Source organism: Crassostrea angulata, chromosome 3 (genome assembly GCF_025612915.1).
Source record: "Crassostrea angulata isolate pt1a10 chromosome 3, ASM2561291v2, whole genome shotgun sequence".
NCBI lineage: Eukaryota > Metazoa > Mollusca > Bivalvia > Ostreida > Ostreidae > Magallana > Magallana angulata.
This window is the reverse complement of record NC_069113.1, coordinates 41,112,251-41,138,412: the sequence shown is the minus strand read 5'-3', so window position 1 is coordinate 41,138,412 and position 26,162 is coordinate 41,112,251. Positions and strand designations below refer to the sequence as shown.

Below are 26,162 nucleotides of genomic sequence, written 5' to 3'. Positions count from 1 at the left end.
CAATTAATCATTATTAATTGTATGGTTTTACATTAAAGAAAATATAACTCAATTAAGATATGGACTAAGGAATAAATTTAATATTGGCATAATCTACATAATTTGATAATTAAAAACAATCCTGCTGCAAATGAAGTTGTTAACAGTTCATTATCATGGATTTCAGATAATGTATAAATAAAATACAAAATAACTTCATAACAATGTATAAAGCCTAATTCTAAAAACTCATAAATATTACAGATGAAAATACTACACAGAGGAAGAAATAAATTAAACAAAAATAGCCAAAGAAAATAAATCACAGTTCCTAACAACCAGTTTGTGGGTAAATGCACTGGCAAATCAACAACAAGAACTGTTTCCTGCTTCAGAAAGTTTAAAATTACCAAAATAAGCGTCGGAACCCCCCCCCCCCCCCCCCAAAAAAAAAAAACAAGACAAAAGCATCCCTTGAACACTCCCCCTCCCCTTAAAAATAATATCTATCGTACTGGTAGTACCTGACAGCACCTGCCTTTTTAAGACCCTGAGGCTGCAGGACTGTATAGTACCTAGGAACTCATTTAATTTTTCAGTTATTAATGTTATTAATTATTATCAATGAAGGTTACCCATACATACTATCCTCAAATACATGTACCGGTACTTGCTCTCTGTTTTCTGGAACACTGATATACCAGTATATACTTACAGCACTAAAATAATCTTAGGGGGAAGGACAGGAAGTGTTTATTCCAGAAATTCTTGCATCAAAAAGTAAGATTCTATATTTAATCTTCTTAACTTTTTTTATCCTTCAAGTAGGAAACATAAATAGCTGCACCCCACCCCCACTTTCCCCATGTTTTTTTGTACCAGTTATAAGAGGGATATGGTTGAGTACAAGTAATCGTGGACGGCATATGGAACAAAATAAATAGGATGTATACAAAAGATAAATATAAAAACAATGGCTAAAACACAGTTATCACATTGGTGGGAGATTGAGGTGACTATTGATAATTTCACAAGATTCAGACTTGTATTCACATTTCATAGAACAAATAATAAGATGGGAATCATAATAGCTCACATATTGACAGACAACGATCAATAATTCACAACAACTGTATAACATGAACGTATATACTGTGGTTTCATTAATATTCAAAGGTATCAATTTTTGTGTGGATGAAGTGAAAATCACAGTTTCAAGGACACGTAAATTTGTGGCAAATGAACATACAAATACAAAATGATAATAGAAATTATACTTCAATGATCATTCAATTTCATGGAACAACTTAACGACGAAATCCACGAAAATTGGTGTTCAACGAATATTGATGAAACCACAGTAACGGTTGGTGGTGGTACAAAATTCACAATGTATTCTGAAACAAGTGTTAAATAGGAAAAAATCATTAGAATAATGTGACTAGAGTTTGTGTGTATGTACAAAGAATGAGCACTTTCAACAGAGATTTGACCTACTACTGTACGTACATGTAAGAGTAAAGACATCTTTTCATGGCAATAATTATCACATTTTCTTCAAAACACAGGTACCGGTAATTGAATTTCAATTCAGAAGCACCTTTTGTGAGAATCTCTATTAACATGTTTAGTTCAAGAGACATATATTATTTCCTATCATAACAAAATCAGCATTGGGTATCAAGCAATGGTTATCAACACATTTCAATCATTTCACAAACAGATCTTTTTTTGTAAATCACACAATTAAAAAACAAAACCGAACAACAAATAGCAAATAGGTCAGACATGGATAGATAAGTGACTGAAGACCAGCGGCTCAGTACAGCATTATTGGAAATAAACCAGCGTAAAGAATCCACCCCCCTCAACACTATCACTTCATCTGATAGAAAAAATGATGCTAGTGTAAAATGTACAATATTTCTATGAGCTGAACAAATCTACACTCTCTATACATTACTACTGGTAGTTATATCTAGCTTTTTATATAAATGCAGAAAATAAAAAAAAATAATAATAAAAATTTCATTGATTTACTTCTATTAGCATTAGATTTTTGATCTATATATTTATATCCCTTTGATTTACAAATACATGTATAAAAACAAAATGTCTAAGTAATCACTAAAATAGATTTGGACTTCTCTATATACGTAATACATGTACATAACCTAGGAGTTTCTTAATAAATTTGAGCTTACTGTGATGTTTTATTAGTCATCAATATTAACAAATGTTTCATAAAATGGTTTTAATATCATTGGTAATAATATCTGTCTGGAAGAGTGAATCAAGTACAGAATTGTTATTAATTTTTGGTGGTATCACATATCATCTACAAGACTAGTACAGGGTAGCTTAAGTGTATATGAGCATCAGCTCAGAATGAGCTAGCCATTTGTAAGTGCTGGTATTCATTCCATGGTAATTCAACAATCTAACCAATAGATGACTTCTATATTTTTAAAATTTAATAACCCCTCTTTGTCAGTACAATGTATAGCCAAAAAATATTTCACTATCACTTCAGTTGGTAGTTTTACAAGCAATTTTGACAAATATATGTAGATAATCATTCTTTAAAAAACCAGCAATATCAATGCAAAACATTTTTCAATTCGAGTTTTATAACTTGACAAAAATTTAACATAAATTCTTAATAAATCTTTTTAAAAACGGTAAATCCTAATTTCCTTACAAGTAAACTTCTTGAGCAATTTTTAAGACAAACAAATACATTTACCATGTAAAGTTATAATTGACATCTAACAAAAAAGGATATACATTTTCTCGTTTATCCCAACTCTCGGGGTTCGTTTTCATACACTGATTTGAGTGTTTCCACTGGCTTCTTCTCTTGCTCCTCCAGGTATGCACCATCCTGCATCTCATGGCGATTGTAGAGCAGAGAACGGAATCCAAACTCACTGATACCCAGGTCTGAGGACAGAAGTTCCTGCCAGTTTATGTTGAAGGATTCAATGGTGGGCTGTATAATGAAAGGGTAAGAATTTTATAGCTTTTAGAGATACACGATTTTTTAGTGCATGTGTCTGCATGAGACAGTTGCATGGCACAGCTATTGCTAAGTTTACACAACCAATAATCTTTCAATAATTTTCATTTTTGAGCATAATATTGGACAATCTATAGTTACATTTTACAATTTGCAAAGCAAGTTAAAATTAACGAAGGATGCAAGCAATGTTATTATTTATTTAAGATTCTGAGTCATTTTTAATGTGAGTTTTTCAGTCTTACGTAAAGTGAATTTTGAAAGACATTCTGCATCATACATACATGTACTATACATTAAAGTGTGCTAAATTTAATCTGTGATATAATGTTTACTTAAATATCTGAAATAACGTACATGATCAAATTTTCGGGTTCCAATCATTTCATACTCTTTACATGCATTAAACTCTTTGGATTGGTCCACTTCACAGCTCAGGGTGAACTGTGGGATATTTTCCGCTCCAGATGATGGCAGTATAAACTGGATGTCAAACTGTCGCTCCAGCCAAGAAAAGTTATTTGCGATCAGACCATACAAGCAAGTTAGGTCCGCTTGTCCTGAAGTCAAAGTAATAATAATTACATAGACTCTATGAACCAGATTATGTGGTACAGCAAAAGCCAAAGAGAAATACCCTGTTCATTTACTTCAGGTACAGCATCAAATCAATCAATTTTGAAGCATAGTCAGAGAAAAAACCCAGCAAATAATTGATAATATAAATATCCATATTTCCTTGTATTTTTACAAAATATAGCAAAAACAATATGAATTTATATAACACAATTACCGGTACTACTACCAGTAATTTTTGCAGTACAGTAAACCGGTAGTTATATTCTCTGAAAAATAATTTAACCCTAAAAATTTATATTAAGACTACCATTGATTTTTGCAAAACAGTATAATGATATTCTCCGAGAAATAATTTAACCCTAAAAATTTATATTAAGACTACCGTTAATTTTTGCAAAACAGTATATTAGTTATATTCTCTGAGAAATAATTTAACCCTTAATTAAAGTTTAAAAAGTACATTCATGAATACATATGTTTTCATGCATACTGCAACAGTGGAGGCTTTTTACCAGTCGGAGAATCCAGAATATTGCTTGCTGCCAAGGTGAAGAGTTGCTTCATGTATTCATTGGTGGCACCCTCGAGTATTGTGTGGTCATTCATCTCAAACATCCTACAACAAACAAGGAAGAATGCAAAAATGGAACACAGGTTAAGTGAACACTAGACATCATCGAGATGGTGAACATCTCAAAGGACCCTACTTAAATAGTGTACAATAGTATGAAAAGCTTGCTTGCTTTGACCTTAATTAACATATGACTAAAAAATTTCCAGTTGGTATCGAACTTTAATACAAGCTTATTAATTCTTACCTAAAGGTATTCTTTTGGTTTTAATCTGAGCAAGATTAAGCCAATGGGAAATAAATTATGGTCTAAAATGGATTTTAAGGAGAACTGCTATGACCTTCACATTTGACCTTGAATGACCTTGAAACATTGTTCATGGTCAATGCATACCCTTTACCCACAAGCTCTGTTTATGTGAAGTATGAGCCAGATAGGGCTTAGGGGAGAGTATATAAGTATGCTCTAAAAGTAGATTTTTTGTTTGGTCTAATATGACCTTCACCCATGACTTTCCTTTGACCTAGAAACTTCATTCATGGTCACTGCACACCCCTTTGACCAAAAGCACTGTGTGGGTGAAGTATGGACGAAACCGAACAAAGGGGAGAGAATATATGATCAAGACAAGGATTTTTTACATAATTCTACTTTGACCTTAACCTTAGACATAGAAACTTGGTTTTAAGATCAGTGCACCAAAAGGCACTCTGTGGGTGAAGTTGAGCCAGATTAGGCCAAAAGGAGAGAAGATATATGCTCCTGACAAGTGATCTCGAATGGAAAGACAGATAGACTGACGGATAGAAGGACTGCAGCCAGACAGACTGACATTGTAGGTTGCTTGCAGAGTGGGTGACCAATCAATATGGCAAACCAAGGAAATATACCACATGTATAACTGCTGACGTACATAGTACATAAAGAACTGCTGACATACACAGTACATAAAGTACATTTATACCCTATTGGGCTAATGTACATGAATATTGTATATAACACTACCATACTTACACATTGTTGAGGTAGCTTGTAATGGCCTGGATTTTGCTTTGAACCCACACCTTATTCTCCTTGCAGAATTTCCCAGCCAGCTGGGGTGTAGCATTGCTTTTAGCTGAAATATCACGAGTAAATAGTAGAAAATATCACCACACTTCTTCAAAATGAATTAATGAATATAAATATCAATGAATATGGAAAATGATTCTTAGATCATGTGTGTATACCAGGCTTGGGGCGAATTACATTGTAAAGTAATGCATTACATTACCATTACTTCATGAATTTGGGCATTAAATTACCATTACCATTACTTGATTTTTTGAAGTAATGCATTACATTACCATTACATGAGTAAAGTAATGCATTACCATTACCATTACTTTTTTTTTAAAGTAAAGCCAATAAAGAGTTTTTGGCAAATGTTTCAAATATACAACACTCTTTAACATATCTACAGCTTCATGCTCAGTATCAGGTTCAAAGTCAATGAATAAACAAGAGTCATTCTTTATTTGCTCAATATATAATCATATTGTGGCAATATGAACAACATATTACATAAGTAAAATGATATTTATAGACATTTGGCATGATACAATATCAGATATGAAATAGAGACACAGGATAACATGCGTAACAAAAACAATTTCTGAAATAATATTGCGGTTTTTAAAAGCTAAATAAAGATATATCCCCAGATTACACAAATCTTTATAATTTTGGACACTTAATTTTATTAATTTATAAACAGATGATTTTTCCCAATTATATTTCGAAGTTTCAAAGGGTTCATCTTTTAACTGCATCCTGTTAGTTTGAAAATCTTCCCAGCTATACTAAATAAATGTTTTACAGGAGCAGTCGAAGCTTGGACTGAAAAGTACTGTTTGATGATCTTTATCTTAGGATATATTAAGTGCAATAATAGAAAAAATACATGAATCTTGTATTTTCTATCAGTCCAAACTAATGTACAGTGTAATCAATATACAAGAGACAGAGAGAAAGAGAGAAAAAATAAGTAAGATTATTTTCAAATGGGTTATAATATTGGAAGTGATATTGATTTTCATCATGGATGGACAATGCACTCATTTTGCTTTCAAAGGTGCATGTCTGTCTCCTATTCTATTGTGACATAGCAAAGGGAAGGGGATTGGGGTGTTTAGCACTTCTTATAACAATAGATTGTTTTGATACTTAGATTATCCTGGGGGCATAGTGTGTTGTTGACACATTTCTTATTGAAGTGCAAACTAATTGGAGTAAATTTTTTAAATGATTAAAAACTCTTAATAACAACACTCTAAAAATTTGTTATGAAATTGTGCTGTTATCTTTAGTAATATAAACAATTCAAAAATGAATTTAAAAAAAACCTTTTTTAATAAACATGTACAATTAAAACATGTTTTTCTTAATTAGAATTATTTCTTTCTTCTTTAAAAATAAATTTAATCAAATTCAATTTCAACTATTCATTTATTCATCACATTTTTTAAAGTGAACATGCATAAATATGCATAGTAATGCAAAGTAATGCCATGTAATGCTAGCATTACACTAGATTTTGGAAAATAATGCATTACATTAGCATTAATTGTAATGCTAATTTTGAGGCATTACACATTACTAGCATTACTTTGAAAACATGTAATGCATTGCAATGTATTACCATTACATTTAGCATTACCCCAAGCCTGGTGTATACCATGCATTTACCTTTGGTGTTGATGAGCACATAATAGACACAGTCTGCCAGGGACTTGAGGGTGTCCGTCTGCTGGTGATTCAGATTGAGGCCAGTGACCCTCTCCAGGTAATGCTTGTCTTGTAGCCTCAGTCGCAGGCAGGTGCCTATAACCTGTAAAACAAATACCAAAAATCATAAAAAATCAAACAAAGCCATCTAAAGCCTCATAACAAAGACTTAAAATCTATGCAAAGAAAACAGCTAGCATGTAAAATACTGAAGAAATATGTTAACAGCTAGATGATCATTAACTGTTGCATCAGTGGACACCTTCATTCAATCTAAGATATGACTACTAACCATCTAACCATGGGCCAACTACGCTACATGTAGTGCTAGTACAGTATATATCAGTTCCGTGATCATTCATAATTTTTTGTTCCATCTATGAAATTACTGGTATCAGTGAAACTCTAAGGTTTTGAAGGTATGAAAACAAATATCAATTCATAAATCAACCATTAACAGATTTATTGAATCTTTTACCGCTATTTAAGCTTTCCTCCACAAAAGTGTGAAGGGGCAATCTGATAGTAAATGGCATGACAATGAGAAAAGTTCAGAAAATTGGCCCTAGAACAGCTAGGGTATGCTAAAGACCCTTAAAATAGCACGACAGGAAAAAGAATGGAATTACAACCCATGGTCTAATACCGAAGTCAAAATGAATGCAAATGTAGTCATACAGTGTTCCACTAAATCTGATAACTGAATGATAATGCAAACATAAATTCTTACTAATATTGCACTTGTAGTACATGTACCGGTACACGTATTCACAACATCCACAGAAAAACACCAATAATACTAGTATGTTAGTAGTTTGAGACTACTGTACCTTCATTCCAGCACAGTGGTGGGGGGTTTTAATGTTGTTGGCTGTGCAGTGCTCCTGCAGTGTCCTCATCAGAATGCAGAGTGTATTAGGAATAGAGAAGACATTGTCAGCAATGTAAGAGACCATCTGTCTCATCAGGGCATCCATCAGCTCTTTCTGACCTGAAGAAGAAGCACAGACTATCAGGTACAGGGATATTCAGCCTGGGAACTGATTAATATTTGTCAATTTTAAGGTGGTTTATTATAATTAATGCCAAACTACAGAACACCCAAAATTAACCAACATCCTCGCGGTAATCATTTTCATGCATACACTGTATGTATTTGAGAAACAGCAAAATTTCATAATCAAAACATTATAATAATTGCTTTAAGAATAATATACAAAACATACAAAGGTTTGTAAAAGCATGTAATTGTTTATCAAAATAAAATGGAGCCCTTACTTTCTGAGCTTTTGGACCTGGAGGATGGGGGTGTGAACTGGGGTCGACACCCACAGGGCAGGTCAGCTATGACTGACATGATGGGGCGTATGGGGGGACCAGAGTTCCCGTCCAGGACCACCGACACTAGGACAGGCTTCAGGACACTGTAACACAGGAAACAAAATCAAGTACAAATCATCCAAAAGGCTGGAAACATGAGTGACAGAGTGACACACTACAGGATACAAAACCCAATTCAAATCAGTAAACGGTTGGAAAACAGATTGATAGTTTTTAAAGTGTAACACAGGAAACAAAAGCCATATCAAATCATCCAAAGGCTGAAATAGAGATTTACATCACAACATATTCCTTGTACTGTACAAGTGTATATTTAACGGTAGGGAAATAATCCTTACCTGTTTATGAATGGGTCCAGCAAGGTAAACACAGTCTCCATCCATACAGGCACCATAATATCCTGACCAATCAGTGTCTTCGTATCCAACAACTTCCACTCATTACATCTGTTCAAAATTTATTTGAAGACAAGAGTTATTCACTTAGTCTCTCTCTCTCTCTCTCTCTCTCTCTCTCTCTCTCTCTCTCTCTCTCTCTCTCTCTCTCTCTCTCTCTCTCTCTTATGAAAACATCATGCATTACATACCGACTTATGACTGGCACCAAAACTCTTGCTACTGATTCCTTGAAGTGATGACACTGTGTTAAAACTCGAGTTATGACAGAAAAGGTCTGCGAGACCTTCTGTTGATGAAGGTTCTTATCATTGTTTGCCTGTGTTGGAGAATCTCCCGTCACACTTTGAGTGAGGAATAAAATGGGCAGAGTGAAATCCTTCATGATATAAGCCTAAAAAGATACATTCATGATACTGTGTGTAATACTACACATAATCCTCATCATTGAGAGTGCATGTACTTGTATACATGTAAAATCGTACAAATCAATTATCTTCACTAACCTGCAGGACTTTTGACCAATCAATGTCGGGCTGAGATAAGAGAAGCTTACAGTGGAAATACACCGCAGTGGTTGTCCTCATATCAAAGTAACTGAAATGACAAATATGCTGTTTATTTTGAGGACATGTCCCATTCACTTTTTCATTCCTTTTTTTTCAAAACTTAAATAAATACTTCCAATCAAAGCAACATAAGGATTCTATGCTACGTGTTTTTACAGTTTGCTTGATATTCTTAGCTTATTCATGTAACATGCATCAGACCCCACAAGATATTGTTTTTTTTAAAATTTTCTCAATGTATAATATTTAATCCCATATCTTGACTAACGAAATGTTAACATGGCAATTTTTGCCCTCTTTCTCTGTTAGAAGGGGCTAATTTGTTTAGTACATGTTTGATGGGTCTCCTTTTTTCTTTACTGGTAGGGCACCTTATAGTTAACATAAAATAACATACTAGTACACTGAACATGTGTATTTTTCATTTTTCAACAAAAGATAAAGTATAATTTATTTGTTCATACTGTTTGTGTCCAGTCTGGAAAATGGTTGGCTGTATCCATGACAACCAGTGTGTGTTGGTACCGATGACCTCTGCAGTAGGAGTTGATCCACTGGTGGGCTGGAGTTCAGGCAGCTCATGGAAACCTTTCTTGTACATCCTGGAATTTATAGAGGTTAAAACAATAGAAAGCAAACATGATGTCACCCAAAAACTACAACTATAACCTAGCATCAAACCATACTCATGTGTGATTTTATGAATATGTTCCATGTGATTTTATGAAAGTTATATTTCATCAAGCAACTTCAGTATCACAATCATTGCTATCTCAAATACTAAAGATGTGTCCAATGACTTGAAAGTCCCAGCCACTGTTTCGATTTCTACATCTCATATCCTTGGATATCTCAATTGCTTTGATTGATTTTTTCTCACTTCAATTGATACTGAGATAAAATAACCTTTGATTGAATGCTATATATAAATTGAAACAAAATTATTTCATTGCAAAAGGAGTGAGTACTTGTAAAGCATTTCCAGTGGAGAGGCAACTATAGCCATGTCTGCCAGGAGAACTGAGCAGAAGTTGTGTATGCTGTAATGAGGCAGCTGAGATGACCCTGGGTCAAGGTACATGGAAACAGAACTGCATGCTGGAAAAAGCAATTCACTGGCACACAGCAAGATAGAGATGATGTCAGACCTGCAATAGCCCGTACCATAAGTAAATTCATATGGATAAATCAATGACACGTGTATGGTCTATAGAATTTTTAAAAACAAGAGGCCAATTGGCCTTATCGGTCACCTGAGTAGCATATATCCAATACACAAACTTGTCATGGAGTCTCATATATGCATCTAATTAATTAGGTTTCATACTGGAGTAGAAAAAATTATAAATTTGTAATGACAACCACATTTAATTCAAAAAGAACTGTGAAACCTATAATTTTGGTGAAAAACTAAAAGATCTGGTCTACAAAATAATGAATTTAGTTTTCCTTTCAGGTGTGTGGGAGTAAAGAAGATAATTTTTTAACGTTATATGCATTAGCATCTATACATCCATTTTGGCCCTGCCCTAGAGTCAAAACCCATACCCCAGGGGACATGAAAATTAAAATTTCAGTAGAGGACTTCCTGGTAAACATAATTATTAGTCGTTTTTTTTATACAGATGTGTGAGAATAGAGAAGAAGATTTTTAAACATTATATGCATTAACACTTAATTGCCATATTGCCCCCCCCCCCTCATGTCCTGAACCCCTGACCCAGGGGCCATGAATTTCACAATTTAGGTAAAGGAGATTGTGGATATCATAACCATGTATTCAGTTTTTTGCCCACATGTGTGGGAGTAGAGAAGAAGATTTTCTAAGATTTAAATCATTTTTACTATATGGCCATATTGGCCCCACCCTAGAGCATGAACACCTAACAAAGGGGTCATGAACTTCACAATTTTAGTAGAGAGCCTCATGGACATCATAATCATGCATTTAGTTTTTAACAAATATATATGGGAGTAGAGAAGAAGATTTTTTAATACATTTTTACTATTTAGCCATATCGGCCCCACCCTAGAGCCTGAACCCCTGACCGAGGGGTCATGAATTTCACAATTAAAGTAGAGGGCTTCATGGACATCATAACCATGCATTTAGTTTTTAACAAATATATATGGGAGCAGAGAAGAAGATTTTCTAAGATTTAATACATTTTTACTATTTGGCCATATTGGCCCCACCCTAGAGCCTGAACCCCTGACACAGGGGTCATGAATTTCACAATTTAGGTAGAGGGCTTCATGGACATCATAATCATGTATTTAGTATTTAACAAATATATATGAGAGTAGAGAAGAAGATTTTCTAAGATTTAATACATTTTTACTACATGGCCATATTGGCCCCACCCTAAAGCCTGAACCCCTGACATAGGGGTCATGAATTTCACAATTTAGGTTGAGGGCTTCATGGACATCATTATCATGCATTTAGTTTTTAACAAATATATATGATAGTAGAGAAGAAGATTTTCTAAGATTAAATACATTTTTCCTATTTGGCCATATTGGCCCCACCCTAGAGCCTGAACTCCTGACCCAGGGGTCATGAATTTCACAATTAAGGTAGAGGGCTTCATGGACATCATAACCATGCATTTAGTTTTTAACAAATATATATGGGAGTAGAGAAGAAGATTTTCTAAGATTTAATACATTTTTACTATATGGCCATATTGGCCCCACCCTAGAGCCAGAACCCCAGACCCAGGGGCCATAAATTTCACAATTTTGGTAGAGGGCCTCATGGACATCATAACCATGCATTCAGTTTTTTCCTCACTTGTGTGGAAGTAGAGAAGAAGATTTTTGAAAATTTGGCTTTTTTGCATATTTGGCCCCGCCCGTGGCACCCCAGGGTTGGTAGAGCCATAAATTTCACAATTTAGATTCTTCTTACCATAGAGATGCTTTACACCAAAAATGGTAACGATTGGCCTGGTAGTTTTCAAGAAGAAGTTAAAAATTGTAAAATTGTTAACGCACGACGCAAGACGCACAACGCACGACGACGGACGAAGACCAATTGCAATAGGTCACCTGAGTGACTCAGGTGACCTAAAAATTCATAGGTAAATGGAGAGCATTCAATATATTTTTTTTTGCTGAAAATGCTTCTTCTTGTAAGGTATTTTGCCACTCATAGTGAATTATTGTAACATGTACAGCAAAACTCGAATATAACGAACACGGATATAGCGAATTTACGGCTATAACGAATTATTATTCATGTCCCGGCAAATTTCTTATATAAACCTATAGAAAATTGATGTATATAACGAACACGGCTATAACGAATTTACGGCTATAACGAAGTAATTTTAAGACCCCCGCTGGCAAAATTTTAACGTAGTTTATCATTTTTATAACGAATTTTTTCCATTTCAAATTTCATTGAAGAAACATGCAATTTTAAGATGCATATATAAAATACTCAAATTCAAATAGTATACGGAATTTTTTTAAAAATTGATATGAAATGGTTTTATTGACATATTTTGTAAATGATGGTAATACTAATTTTATAACTTACGATAGTTTAGAAAACAGTTAACCAGAAAAACCCTTAATTATTTCATAACGAATTCGCTATAATATTTTTTACGAATTCGTTATAAACGTATAATGAATTACGGCTATAACGAAGTTTTTTCTATGGTCCCTTGAAATTCGTTATAAACGAGTTTTGCTGTATATCCAAAATATTTCTGAATACAGGCAGCACTAACTTCTCATATACATGTACATGTATTACTAACCTATACTGTGAGGTTCTGCGGTAGCTGGGCTTTGAGTGGGAGTATCTCTGGGAGAAGATCTGCAGAGAGTTGTGTAGGATCTGGCTGTATATGTCCTGTGACAGCCGGGGGGAGCAGATAGTCCACAGGTCATGACACAGTCCACGCAGGTGGTAGTTCCACATCTGTACAGGGAAGGAGCACCGCTCACCCTGGAGGTACACCACAAATCAAGATGTCACAATACCAAAATCCTTATTTATATGTACATTGTAAATTGTTAATCAAATTACTGTCTTAATATACTTCGATCTAAGAAAAGAAAATTTTCAAAAATTTGGTCAATTTTGCATACTGTAGAAGCACAAATTTTCGTTGGGTCAAAATGTCAATGTTTCTAAACCAAATACAATTTTGTTGTCATTTAATTTCATCATATCGTTATCTATTGTATTCAGTAATACTTGGGTTAAAAATTTGTCATGGATTTAAATTCGTTGATTTATACTGCCAACAAAAATAACAAAATTAAATCCTCAATGAATATTTCTGCTTCTACAGTATTTGGCCTCGCCCATAAGGCCCTTGTATTTTACCCATTTTATAACAAAACACAAGATTTGTACATCCAGAGAACCAAACTTTTGTAAAGAATAACGAATATTTAAATCTGCTGCATTTGCATCTCTTGATTTTATTTGAACATTAATTTCCCAGGTTAATAAAGAATTTTTAGTACTTGTATGTTACCAGAATAGCTTGACTTTTATTATCACATTTGAAAATCAATGCTTGGTTTGATCTTGGTTAAGTACTGTAGATTTGGACATTAACCTCTTGGAATTCTTTGCTGTCCTTCCAGTTGTAGCTCTCCATGTCGTGAAGGATGCTGGTCGCCATGTAATTATTGTGGATCTCTATTGTAAGCTTAAACAGGGCATCCACCAACTCCTGGTAATTCTTATGCAGGCTGGAGAAATTCTTCTTGCTGAAATGTTATCAAGCATATAATTATCAAAGTAGAACATAAGGTAAAACATGTTTCATAAGCTATAGAAATAAATTACCTGGTTATGTATAGTAATACAATGCTTATAGAGAAGTGCAAATTTGATTCGCTATCAATGTAATTCATCCAATAGGTTTACTTCTCGACTTAATCTAGGAGGAAAAAAAGGACCTCGCTGCAAGTGAAAATTCACAAGTATGTTCACTGTAACTGTGTTTTACTGTTTGAATGCAGATGCTCTGACAGTTTGTCCTGACCTGCTATCGTCGCCTGTGAGCACCATCTCATAGTGTTGTAGATGATTCTTTATGTAAACAGAGCTAGACAACAAAATGTAGAGGGTTTTCATGGGAGCATTCCTTGGAACATCACTGCTTAGCTACAATGCAAGTACATGTACCGGTAATCAACTGGAGTCTTCTCAATAATAATTTGCTACTTAGACTGAAATTAACAACCAAATTGATTGCTTTCTGTCAAACTGTTGATTCTTTATTTCATGCGAGTTCTTAATTCCAGTAATCAACCATTTTGTGTCAATTCACAAGAAATTAAAATCTTGAGCATCTAATTTTTGGTACGATATAATATAAGTTTACAAATACCAATAGCAAAATTTTAACAAGTGAAAAGCTGTCAATGTGACAGCAAACTGGGTTTTCTTTTATGTGAACTGTATCCATAATCCATGTCAACCCGTATCTAGTGAAATAGAGTACCCTATATATGCAATATTTTGCCAAAAAATGACTAAGTTCAAAAGCTGGTATTTTTTTCATAAATTATTGGAAATCAAAATCCTAGCAATATGAACACCTCTGATATATGTGCAATTGATCTGCAAAAGAACAACTTCCTATCTTGAAAACTGTAGGAGGAGTTATCCATACAATGAGGGTACCCTTTTGGCAGTTGCCCGCCTGCCATTTTCACCATTTTGATAACCGGATTTTTCCGTTGGAAAACCCCGTTAAAAACTGCAACGGATGCTTCACAAGAATTTAAACAAATTAGGAATCCTCAGTATCCACCCTACTGAATTTCATTACAACTATTTTTTGCTAATAAAAAGTGAAAATATTTCGATCATACTTCCTTATTTCTTTTAATATTACAAATCGGACAAACTACCTTGGTGAGATGAATGTGAAAGTTCTGTAGACAGAGGTTGATGGCGTCCACAAAGGCCAGCCTCACACAGTTCAAGATGGAGCCCTCTGTCCCAGCCCTGGCAAACGGCAGCAGGAAATCCAGCTCAGTCATAAAACAAGACACTGACTGAAACCAGAACGTACAAAATATTTAAAAAGCAGCAAAACAAGTACAAATAAAGAAATTTAAAAGTTGTTTTCAATCGAAGATCCCTTGACAAGCAAATCCTAATTTTACCTTAGAAATGGATTTTGGATAATCCAGTTTGCCTCCCCAAAGTTCTTGGGGGACAGATTCAGTGTGAAGTACCCCTAGTCGAGTCCAATCTCCAAGCTCTGAGTCTAGAGTAGTCTTCAGGAGATTGCGAATCCGTAGCCCCACAAACTTGGCTAGGTCAGGAGCAATCTTCTTAAACATCAGCTTCCACTCCCATCGCAGTCTCTCTTCACCTCGAGTCCTCTCCACAACTAAAATCAGGCCAACATATCAACTGACATTTATCATTGAAAACTACAATAAACTGTCCTCTGGTAAAATCTTGTATAATCTGCTGAAATGAATTTATGCTATACATATAAAAAATTGACTTTATCTTAGCCTTATTCAAGTGAACACTCTTGCCCATTGGACTTGTAGTTTAACTTTATTTAATCAGATTACTGATGCATGTTTTGTTCTATGTGAGATTAATTAAAAAAGTGTTTTTGACATATCTGTACTAATTTTTACATAAAGTTTATCAAACTTTAAGGAAATTATTTGGTTATATGTATATAACTTAGACCCTTGTGGTTACCTTTTGGAGCTGGGATGCTGTCAGAGAGACTGCTGGGCATGGATCCAAATGAGGTATTAAAGTTTTCACTAAAGGACATGTCATCTGAGGTGTAGCTGAGGGGACGCCTCTGGATCTCTGGACTAGATGTTGTCTTCAATACACCTTTAAAAGCAATATTTTATTCATAAAAATGGTCACAAAATCTATTGATTCAATAATTAACATTTTTTCCTTAGAAAGTTTACAAGATATGTGTATCCTTTTTGAGATGGCATTTTAGTTGTGAAAACAAAAACATAAATCTTGACCCACCTCTGAGACTGCCTTTCCGCTTCACTCGTTTACTGGTCACGCCTGCTGGATCCCAGGCTGCGCACCTCAGCAAACACTCCACATGTTCCTCAATGTGCAACACAGATGTAACAACATCCAAAATGGACTCCATGTAAATTCTGGGTAGACTCTGACTGTTTTGCTCTAGTTCACCCTGCTCAGAATTTGGGGACTGATTTGCATGGGCTAAGGAGCTTTTCCTGGGCTTATTGACAATGTCCTCAATATCCTCCCATATATCCTCTACCAATGCTGACATTTCATCTGAAAATTTCTCCAAATACATGTCATGCATGGCCCTTGCAGTGTTGAAAGATTTCTTGAAAATTCCTGAGTTGAAAATAACAAAATCTTCATCGATCATGTTGAGTATGATGTCCGACAGTTCCCTGCAGTTCTTGGTGATTTCCATGGAGCTATACTGTTCAGAGTCCATTTCTGGCAGCAAAGTCTCAAAACAGCGCTCCAGCTGTTGGGATCTCAGAGTCTGGTACTTGATGAGGATGTCATCTGATGTATACAGAGCCAACAGGCTGTGGATATACTCCATCCGTTTCCCTTCAAAAAGGTCCAGATCTGGCTTAGTGCTATCGATGGGAAGTTTCTTTAACTTGTCGGTGAAATAGCGGCGGAAATGGAGGGAAATCTGGTCCCACTGTTGAGAAATTTGCATTTCTAAATTGTCAGTTACAGCATTGACTGAGGTGACTGACTGCATGGGATTAGATCCTTGGTGGGATTTACAGGGCAGGGACAATCCCTCTTTCGAGGATAATGATAGCAGATCCTGTAAAAGCTTCTCTTCACTCCCTGGATGATTCTCCAGAACTGATATCTATTAAACCAAACAAATGCACTGAATTAAGATCTTTTACTTATTTTAAATAAAAGAAATAAGAGAAGGGAGGGAGTAATTGAATAAGAATTTTGTCTTTGAAGTAAAATCAGAACATTTCAAAAGTGATGGCATCTTAAACAATACACAATTTTTACATACTGGTCAGTAAAAACTTCACATTTACATTTTTGACATTATTCACTGAAATACGTAGTACATGTATATCATGGTTACAGAAATATTTATGCATGGGCATCAATTTTCGTGGTTTTAGTGAAAATTAAAGTTTAAAAAATACATAAATTCATTCATAACGGTCCCATTAGTACAATATATTCTGAGATACTGATAGTGTGCTTCAATGAACATTGTGGATCATCAACTCAACAAAGACACTGATAACAAACGGGTATTGATGAAAGTCATGAAAATCGCTGTATATAGGTGTGAGGACACTCACAACATGACTCAGAATGGTGAGTACGTCCTCAGCCTCGGGGTCGTAACACGAGTCCTTCTCTATGATGTGTGTGGAGATCACATGGTTCACTGCCTCCTTAGGACTACTATACTGTTTGTTTCCAGGTAGTTTATTACAAGTCTTCAAGATTTCATGGAGACACTCATCCATCCTACAAAATACACAATTTGAATTGCATAAGTTGTGCAAATTCTTGATTAGAAAAACTAAAAAAAAATGAAGTAAAGAATATCATGCTCAAACATTAATTGAGAGTGGAAATTACACATTAACAGGCAACCCAAATCTGTGCTAAGCTAATACATGTAGTATCATAATACATGTACTATTCACCGTTATTTCAGATCTCATTACTGAATGTGCTTTGGTTTAGCCATTTCGATTGTTCATTAAAATTTTGTTCCCTTACTTGTGACTGTTTTCATCCAGTTGACTGTCTAGCTCGTCTATGTAAGCCCCTAGCACAGCTACACTGGGCGGGGCACTCTCTAGCAGTGACCTGATGGGAGGGACTGTCATTGACTTCAGGAACTCCATCTCCCTCTGCTGAGTTTTTGAAGTTTGCTTTTGTAGTTTTTCCATGACTAGACTTAAAACAAGACACTGCTGAATAATATTTTCATATATAACATTTTATAACAACATGTACTGCATATTAGTAATTACACTGTACAAACCTTGAAAATCTGTCGAAAGAGGTCAGTTTTTTTCTTTACAAATATGGCAAGTTCTTCTCAAAACATATCCCTGTTTCATTCGGTAACTTACATTCTCTGTCATATTGCAGTGCAAATGCCTTTATCTGTATATTGAACATTTTTTGGAGTTTTCTTGATACACTATATCACATTGTTAATGAAAAGGGCAAAGAACCACAGAGTAAATTCAACTTAATTAAAAGGGCAAATACATTTTTGTGATTTACATTTTACATGGCTGAATGGTTAGAATGAAGGAGTCAGTCTTTCTAAAATGAGGGTCTGATACAACAAAAACTTTTCAACATTTTATTTAAAAAAAATTTCAATCACAACCAATTATTTGCTTTTGCATGATTTGATTATACCTGTAATGTTATTAATCACTATAAAATTAAAATATGAAATTTTATTTTAGGACTAAACCACTAGGCATTTGCGCCACTTTATCAGTGTAAAAATAATTTTAATTTTTGTTGAAAATTTTAATCAAACACATTTTTAGGCCACATATGACTAAATTAAGGGCCTGTTCTACAATTAACACAGTTAGCTCTTATCAGGCATTCAAATTGAAATTTTAAAAGAAGGTCTGAAGTATTACTGGTAAATCTTATAAAGTTGTAATGGAATTGGAGAAATATGATGGATCAGACCCAAATTTGAACCTGAACCTATAGTCAGGTGCTCTTTTAACTGAGCTAGTTAAAGATCTAATGTTTTTTCCTCCTGGAGGATTAACCTGTTAGTTCCAGGGGTTCGTCACCAATGTAATGGGATGGGAGAAATTTTGGTGGATTAGACCATGTAGACTGGCAATCCATACTCTTACCAGTTTGAATCTCGTACCAAGATTTTGTCTATACTTTAAAATTGCATGTTCAAAGCAAAAGATTTGGCAGAAATTGTAGACTGAGCACGAGTCCTTTAGGGTAATGAATATATAGATAGATGGATCCAACTGCATATGTTTCAAATGAATTATTATAGATATTTCGCAGTGAAAAAACAATTGTGATTCATATTAACTTCACCGTCCAAGCAGTCAAACCATAAAACAAATAATATGCAAATATCAAACACACCGACTAACTTATAAAAACACATGTACAATGTTCCTGTAAATTAACATTTCACATGTAATAATACAAAAATTGAAGTTTTTTCAAAATTCACTGCAAAGAATTTTGCTTTTTCTGATTTTTTCACTAATTCTTTTTAATCAGCCCGCAGGATGACTAATGAAGTTGGGATTAAACTTCTATTGCGCATGCGTAAATTGGAATTCTTGGAAGGAATCAGACAGTCCGCGTAGAGAAATTCAAAGATGTTATAAAACTGGTCAGTTTCTAGGTTTATGTACACTGCTACAAGCTTGTCTCTACATACAGTCATTAAAATAAGCGTGCAAACTAAATATACACTTGTAAATTATTATTGTTCTAGAACCTACATAACTCGTATTTTAATAGATTTTAATAAATTGTGTACTCGCGTTTGACCTAAAATTGATATTCCTCTGGCTGACTTTCTTAGCTTTTTAAAAAGCTAACCTGGTACCTCATTAAAATAACATCATGAATATGTGCATGTGTTCCTTATTCATCAAATGTCTGTTTCTACAAAAACGTGATTGAGATAACTGACAAATAATAATATCATCAAAATCATACCTGTCTCAACGCATCAAACTGTATGAATTTGTCCTAAACATTCATTTTAAAACTTTTATTTTGCGATTGCCATAGCTTTTGGTTGCACCACATCGGAAGTAAATAAAATACCCTAAATAATAAAACCTGACCGGGTTTCAATATTGACTGCAAGCTAAAAATATCGAGAGGTATGAAATCATGCTATAATCTTTTGATTCAATTTTAAAGATGTTCTTCGTGTTTTAATTCTATTCCATAATTTTGATAAATACTTTTGATGGCACACACAAGAGAAATGTATTCACATCAGTTTAGGTCATACCGAATTTCCTCGAAATATTGTTAGGTTAAATATTGTACGAGCTTATCAGTAAGTAATTTTTTTTCTTATAACATAAGCATTGTGAGCATTGGATGCCAGAGCTAATTGGTTATGAAGGCCCGAACTGAACTCAACAAAGTTATATATGGTTTGAGCCTAAAATGGCCCCCTTAAATGAACATTGTCATTTTACTGTAATTCTTTGTTTTATTTGAACAAATATACATTTGAAGTTTTTTCATAATTTTCATTTTGATTTTAGTGCCCGCAATTTAAAAATATGACATCTTAAAATTTACCTTTTCCTGTCATTTTCCCATATTTAGCATAAAACGGCTTGTTTTGAAGCAGTTTTTCTTCAAGGAAACATTGAGCGACTGCTTGAACAAACAAAAAATTTTCACCAAATATGTATCTATCCAGTACTAATAAGTGACAAATAATTCGTTCGTGTTCAAAGAGTCGCTCTATATTTCCGATGCGAAAAAAGATAAGAAAAATGTAAATTTTTGACTGATTCTGATTTAATTACAAAAATAGCGTCACTTCTGACGTCATATACTGCCAGTGAGTGCATATAAATAGATGAAAAACATATTTTATGTCAACTCTTTTATAAAATAACACAACAAATTAATGTGCCTGATTCACTTTAAAATTAGCGAATTATGGGGGCCAAATTTGACTAATATCATGCCTATAATATATATTATAGTTCTTTACAATAAGGCCCCAATGTACATGGAACAATTTTTGCATATGTAACGGGATGGGAAAAATAACCAGACCTGACCGTAATTTTAATCTGGGCCCTCTGAATCTCTAGTCAGGTGCTCTACCAACTGAGCCATCTGGCGACAGTATTCGAACCGATCTCACCGTCACATTCCTTCCCCCTAAAATCTTTTCGCTCTTAAAGATCACCCCAGCTAGGCTCTTCTCCTGGCAGGAGTTCACCTGTCATTCTCCCAGGAGTTGGTAACGGCACCAAAAGGTTACGGGATGGGAGAAATAATGAGGAATCAGACTGGGATTCAAACCCGGGCCCCCTGAATCTCGAGTCAGGTGCTCTACCATCTGAGCTTTCTAGTGTCGGTGATTCAAAGCGACTTGACCGTCACACATATAAATCAGAGAGAAAAGGCTTTTAGTTTAATAGAATGAATTCTAGTTTTCATACTTAATTTTTGCAGAGGGAAAATTTAGTTGACAAGGATAAGAAGTAAAGAATCCAGGACATTTGTCCAAAGGTAAAGAAAAATGAAGCTATTGATAAGATGATTTTCTCATAAACAGAGCTTTGAGTAAAGGGTGTGTTGTAACCTTGAACCAATTTTCAAGGTCATATGTGAAGGTCATAGCAGAATTATATGTAAAATCCTTGTCCAGAGCATATCTTCTCTCCCTTTGCTCCAGTCTGGCTCATACATAACCCACATAGTGCCTTTGATCAATGGATATGCAGCGACCTTGAATGATGTTTGTAGGTCAAGTGTCAAGGTCATATTAGGTCACACAAAAATCCCTTATTAAGGTATCCGATGTACAATTGACCCAGAGAGCTCGGGATTTTCCGGGATGAGCTCGGTAGATTACGGAGCTTGAAATAAATTTTCAAAAAGTCGCACTATTTTTGATCTGACATAATAAACGATAAATAATAAACAATTGATGCATAAAGTCAAGCAATATTTTTTTTTCTTGATTTTAAAACGAGTTATTTTAACGTTTCCCTCTTACGTTGATTGTGACGTTGTAACATCTTTACGTCATTTGCCGTTTGTATGACGTTATTTTTTTCCCGCGGCGCTCTTGCAATAACGTGAAGAAAAAAATCCTAATTTATAGAGTAAAAGTTGCAGTGCACAAGTCACGTATTTCGTCGAAAAATACTGAGTAGGTCGTTTTAATCATTGATTTCGTAGATATTGTGACTGTGCATAACTTGAATTGTTAATTGTCTGTTAATCGTATGCCCCTATTCAATCTGTTCAATTTTTTGTATACCTAATTTCATTAAACATACAGAGTGTTGCGGACCTAACATTTGTATAACGGCGTATTTGCTACTAACTATTTTTAATAAGTACTATGCATACGGATTTCATGGTTAAAATGCTTGTACACGTTTATTGTAATTATTGTGTTAAAACATCTCCTTGTTATTTTCCGTAAATCAAGTTAACAAGAGTCAAGTAATGAAATTTCTAATCATTGATTTATATTTTCATCGGGATTCCAAACAATTTTCTTCTCTCGCATTTCATATCACATGTATGTGCATGAACGGTACATTTTTTACTCTTTTTCAAAATCGCTGGATTTTATATCATTGAAATAATACTATTAGATACTGATTCCGACTGCTTTAAAGTCAATTTGTTTCATTTTGCTGTTTACATAAAAGAGGCGCGTCACCATCCAATGAAATCAAATACTCGAAATTTGATTGACAGGTTCAGCCAGATAGCCGATGTCCGATGCATGTTATGTGTGGTATTTGTACACAATCTTATCGTGTAAAAATGCATGCTTATTACAACATCACAGCGTCATTTATGGTTGATTCATATTTTGTTATAACTGTGTAAAGCATGTTGATGTATTGTACATTCCACAATTGTACCGATACGGAAACATCGTAGTCAGACTTTATCGACAGTCTCCATTTTAAAACTGACTTAATTTTTTTGTTAAAAAGGATACAATTTTGAGTAAAAGATAAAACAATATATATTGTTTTCTACGAGTTTGGAATGAATTTGTTTGGAATGATTTTTAATAAAACATTTCACACGGTTCTTGCACACTTTGTTCGTAACGCTTTACACACCCGATGTGACCCGCAATTCACGACTTCGTTGTATTAGTAACAATATTTTTTGTGCAAACATTTTGCTGAATGAAAAAAAACTGAACAGTTTAGATTTTTAATTCTAAAATTACAAGTTCTAAATGGTAAAGGTATAGAAAACAGGAAAATTACCAGGTAACGGGAATATGCGTTGGATTATGAATGCGACGGCTGACGTGGGGGGGGGGGGGGGGTAAAAATCGCGTGAGTCGTCATGGTCATTGTAAAAAAAAATTCGCAAAAATAAAAAAAGATATTGATAAAGGTAATCAATTTATTTAAAAACTTTATTTTTATTAAAATATGTTGGCAATTTTTATTTGATAAATATTATTAATGATTACACATGTTTTCGTCAAAGAAAAGTAGTATTTTACCATGCGTGATTTGCAGAGCTAGAGTTACTTCCCCATTGTGATTTGGCGGGAAAAACATCTATTTTTAGAAACTACATATCCTTACCTATCAAACGAGTACATTGAATCTTGCTCAGATTGAACAAAAATTTCTGAAAGTAAGGGGTAATGAGATTGAATTAGAAGTTCAATGCCAGGTGAAAAATTTGTAAGTTATAGGTCAAGGTCAAAGCAAAATTCTCTGAAATTCTTTTCATTTAATTGTCCATTATTTAAGCGGGGCCCTTTGAGATGGTCACCATCTCAATGTTGTCTAGTTGGGCTTTATACAGTATCTGGGAACATTGAAAGACCTAAATACTAAGTTGTGATCATTTTTTTTACAGATGGCAAAACCCACGAAGTTTGTTATGGATTTCTTCAGAGGTCGAACTGTCTATGCTCAGGCTGCAGCTGTTGGTACAGTTCTAACTTTATTGAAGCTGCACATAGAAGACTTACATTACAGGGTTGAAACTAAGGCATCTCAATTATGTGCCAGACGATGGGTATTTACCATTTACTCATTTTAGACCTGAATCCACGTTCATTCGAAAATTTGAAGGAGAAATACTCAGATTTAATGAATTCACATTATGACATAGTAAAAATTACCAAAATATAAGCTTTGGACACCCCTTCTCCCTCCCCTGCCAACAAAATACTCCCCTTGAACTATATTCCTCTCCTATAAAGAAATGCCCTTATTCAGCATTACTTACTGACCCTTATTAAAAGTTGCTATCTATCATGAAATTTACTTGTCAGAGGTTTGTAATATGTATTACTGTTTTTGATTAACTTTATCTAAGTTTGCATTCTTTGTAATTGTAATTTATCTGAGAGCAATTTACTTATGATTAATCTTTTTCCTACTTTCAGCTGAATCGCGGGAATCAGTAGCCTCAAGAGAATCTTTGTTATTTTAGAAGAAACTTTATGTATTGCTAATGATATAAAAATTAAATTAAATGTTTATAAAGTGATGATGATGTGTTGTATTTTGTACCAATAATGATATACAGTTGAACTTCGATATCTCGAACACTGATATCTTGAATACAATGAATATGTCGAAGTAATTTGTAAGTCCACGCCACTTATTTTAAAGTATTTTATCCATGTTGGGAAATATCTTGCATGACGTCAAGGTGCATGTGACGTTGTGAGACATTGCTATTATGATGTCATCATAATATGACGTCATGGTAACGTGACAATAATTATGTTTATGTTCAAATTAGTTTAGATAAACCAGTCAAAGCATTCAGATGTGTTTTCATTCTATCTGACTCAAAGACCACTATACAATCGCGACATTTTGGTGCCGCTACCAAAGGACCGTCTACAGATGAAACCTCCATTTACCGTGACAGGCATAGATTTTGCAGGACCCCTTTATGTCAAGGATAAATTGGGAGAAAACTCTAAAGCATATATATGCCTTTTTACCTGTGCCTCAACTCGAGCCTTACACCTAGAGCTAGTACCAAACCTAACACAGAGCTCATTTCTTCTTGCATTCAGAAGATTTATTAGTAGGAGATCACTGCCTAGTATCATGATCTCAGATAATGCTACAACCTTTCAATCTGCATCCAAGGAAATCATTAGATCATCACATGCAGAAAACGTACATCAAAAACTTGCTGAATATGGAGTACAATGGAAATTCATTCCAAGTCGAGCTCCATGGTATGGTGGATGGTGGGAGAGACTCATTGGATTGACAAAGACTTCATTACTGAAAGTTCGGATATCTCGAAGTTTCTAAACAGTCCCATCTAGTTTGAGATAACGACGTTTGACTGTACCAATAACATTAAGTGGATTTGTTTAGTGAAATTTTAGAAAGTATATGAAAAAAATACCAGTTGTGTTTATGTAAAGGACATAAGCCTCAAACTGTCCATTCTTTAAGATAAAGAATTGATCAAGGTTCTTAAAGCCATGGCAAGATTAGTTTTAGGCTTTAAAACGTTTTTGTTTTGCAATATATCCTTTGTATTTTCGTCTTTAAAACAAAGGAAAATCCATGCAAGTTTTAAAAGCAATCTAACATAACCTGTAGGTGTCCATTCTTAAAAATAATGGACAGAAAAGCTGTCCACTCTTAAAAATAATGTACTGTAACAGTGCTCAACCTAATGGACAAAGACAGGTTAAACTACATGTACTAACTTATTAGATGACCACTGGTAAAAAATATAAAATAAGACAATCGATACATTTGTCAAAAAAGCAACAAATTTAATATCAAACACCTTTGAAACAGACAGCGGAAACACTGAAATACTAGTAAATAGTCCAATATTATATTTATTTAACTATTGCAATTAATCCTCTTGATCATGATTACTACTGTTATATATTTACATTTTCCAGTGTCTTTGCCTGTGATAACACTACTTATCGATTTTGTACTATATAACCCATAATACAAATGACGCCAAATTGAGGCGCCAGCAGGGTATGCTTATTTATATTTAAATATTTTAAAAATTGTACGATTGCTTAAAATTATATAAATATAAGTAATAAGGAATCATTCTTTGAATATTATGAGGTAATAATCTGGTCGGGGCGTGATCAAATCTATCATAAAGCCCTTCGGGTTTTATGGGGGGGGGGGGGGTTGCTACGTCCCTGGTAGTTCTTGAGACCAATTCTATGTA

At 34.3% G+C, this 26,162-nt stretch overlaps 1 protein-coding gene and 1 long non-coding RNA gene across 4 annotated transcripts; one reads left to right on the top strand and one right to left on the bottom strand.

The window, feature by feature from the left end:
- Positions 1-64: 64 nt before the first annotated feature.
- LOC128175232 (uncharacterized protein KIAA0825-like) lies at positions 65-20,031 on the bottom strand. 3 transcript variants are annotated; one of them, XR_008242648.1, is made up of 23 exons: positions 19,935-20,031; positions 17,973-18,152; positions 17,543-17,714; positions 16,224-17,079; positions 15,930-16,073; positions 15,371-15,600; positions 15,113-15,259; positions 14,239-14,360; positions 13,807-13,960; positions 12,994-13,184; positions 10,189-10,368; positions 9,685-9,822; positions 9,158-9,248; positions 8,843-9,045; positions 8,595-8,702; positions 8,194-8,339; positions 7,746-7,906; positions 6,877-7,018; positions 5,164-5,266; positions 4,090-4,193; positions 3,356-3,558; positions 700-2,971; positions 65-656 (listed from the first exon to the last, which is right to left on the bottom strand). XR_008242648.1 is itself a non-coding variant. In XM_052840699.1 (22 exons), the coding sequence occupies exons 2-22, from the start codon at positions 18,143-18,145 to the stop codon at positions 2,777-2,779; spliced, it is 3,963 nt and encodes a 1,320-aa protein (XP_052696659.1). In that variant the 5' UTR covers positions 18,146-18,152; positions 19,935-20,031; the 3' UTR covers positions 65-2,776. The 3 variants fall into 3 exon arrangements, 2 of the variants coding, with proteins under 2 accessions (XP_052696659.1, XP_052696660.1); XM_052840699.1 differs by having other exon boundaries at positions 65-2,971; XM_052840700.1 differs by having other exon boundaries at positions 65-2,971; positions 17,973-18,147; positions 19,935-20,023.
- LOC128175235 (uncharacterized) lies at positions 20,002-24,474 on the top strand. The gene is made up of 4 exons (XR_008242649.1): positions 20,002-20,104; positions 21,432-21,488; positions 23,835-23,996; positions 24,370-24,474. It is a non-coding gene; the product is annotated as an uncharacterized LOC128175235 (long non-coding RNA).
- The last annotated feature ends 1,688 nt before the right edge of the window (positions 24,475-26,162 follow it).

Bases quoted from the DNA above. Each gene is read 5' to 3' on its own strand.
- LOC128175232 (XM_052840699.1), bottom strand. From the start codon at position 18,145: ATGGAAAAACTACAAAAGCAAACTTCAAAAACTCAGCAGAGGGAGATG. The intron at 16,074-16,223 runs GTGGGTCAAGAT...TTGCTTTTAAAG, and splicing joins GCGGAAAGGCAGTCTCAGAG to GTGTATTGAAGACAACATCT. The intron at 7,019-7,745 runs GTACAGTAGTCT...TTTGTTTTACAG, and splicing joins ACCACTGTGCTGGAATGAAG to GTTATAGGCACCTGCCTGCG.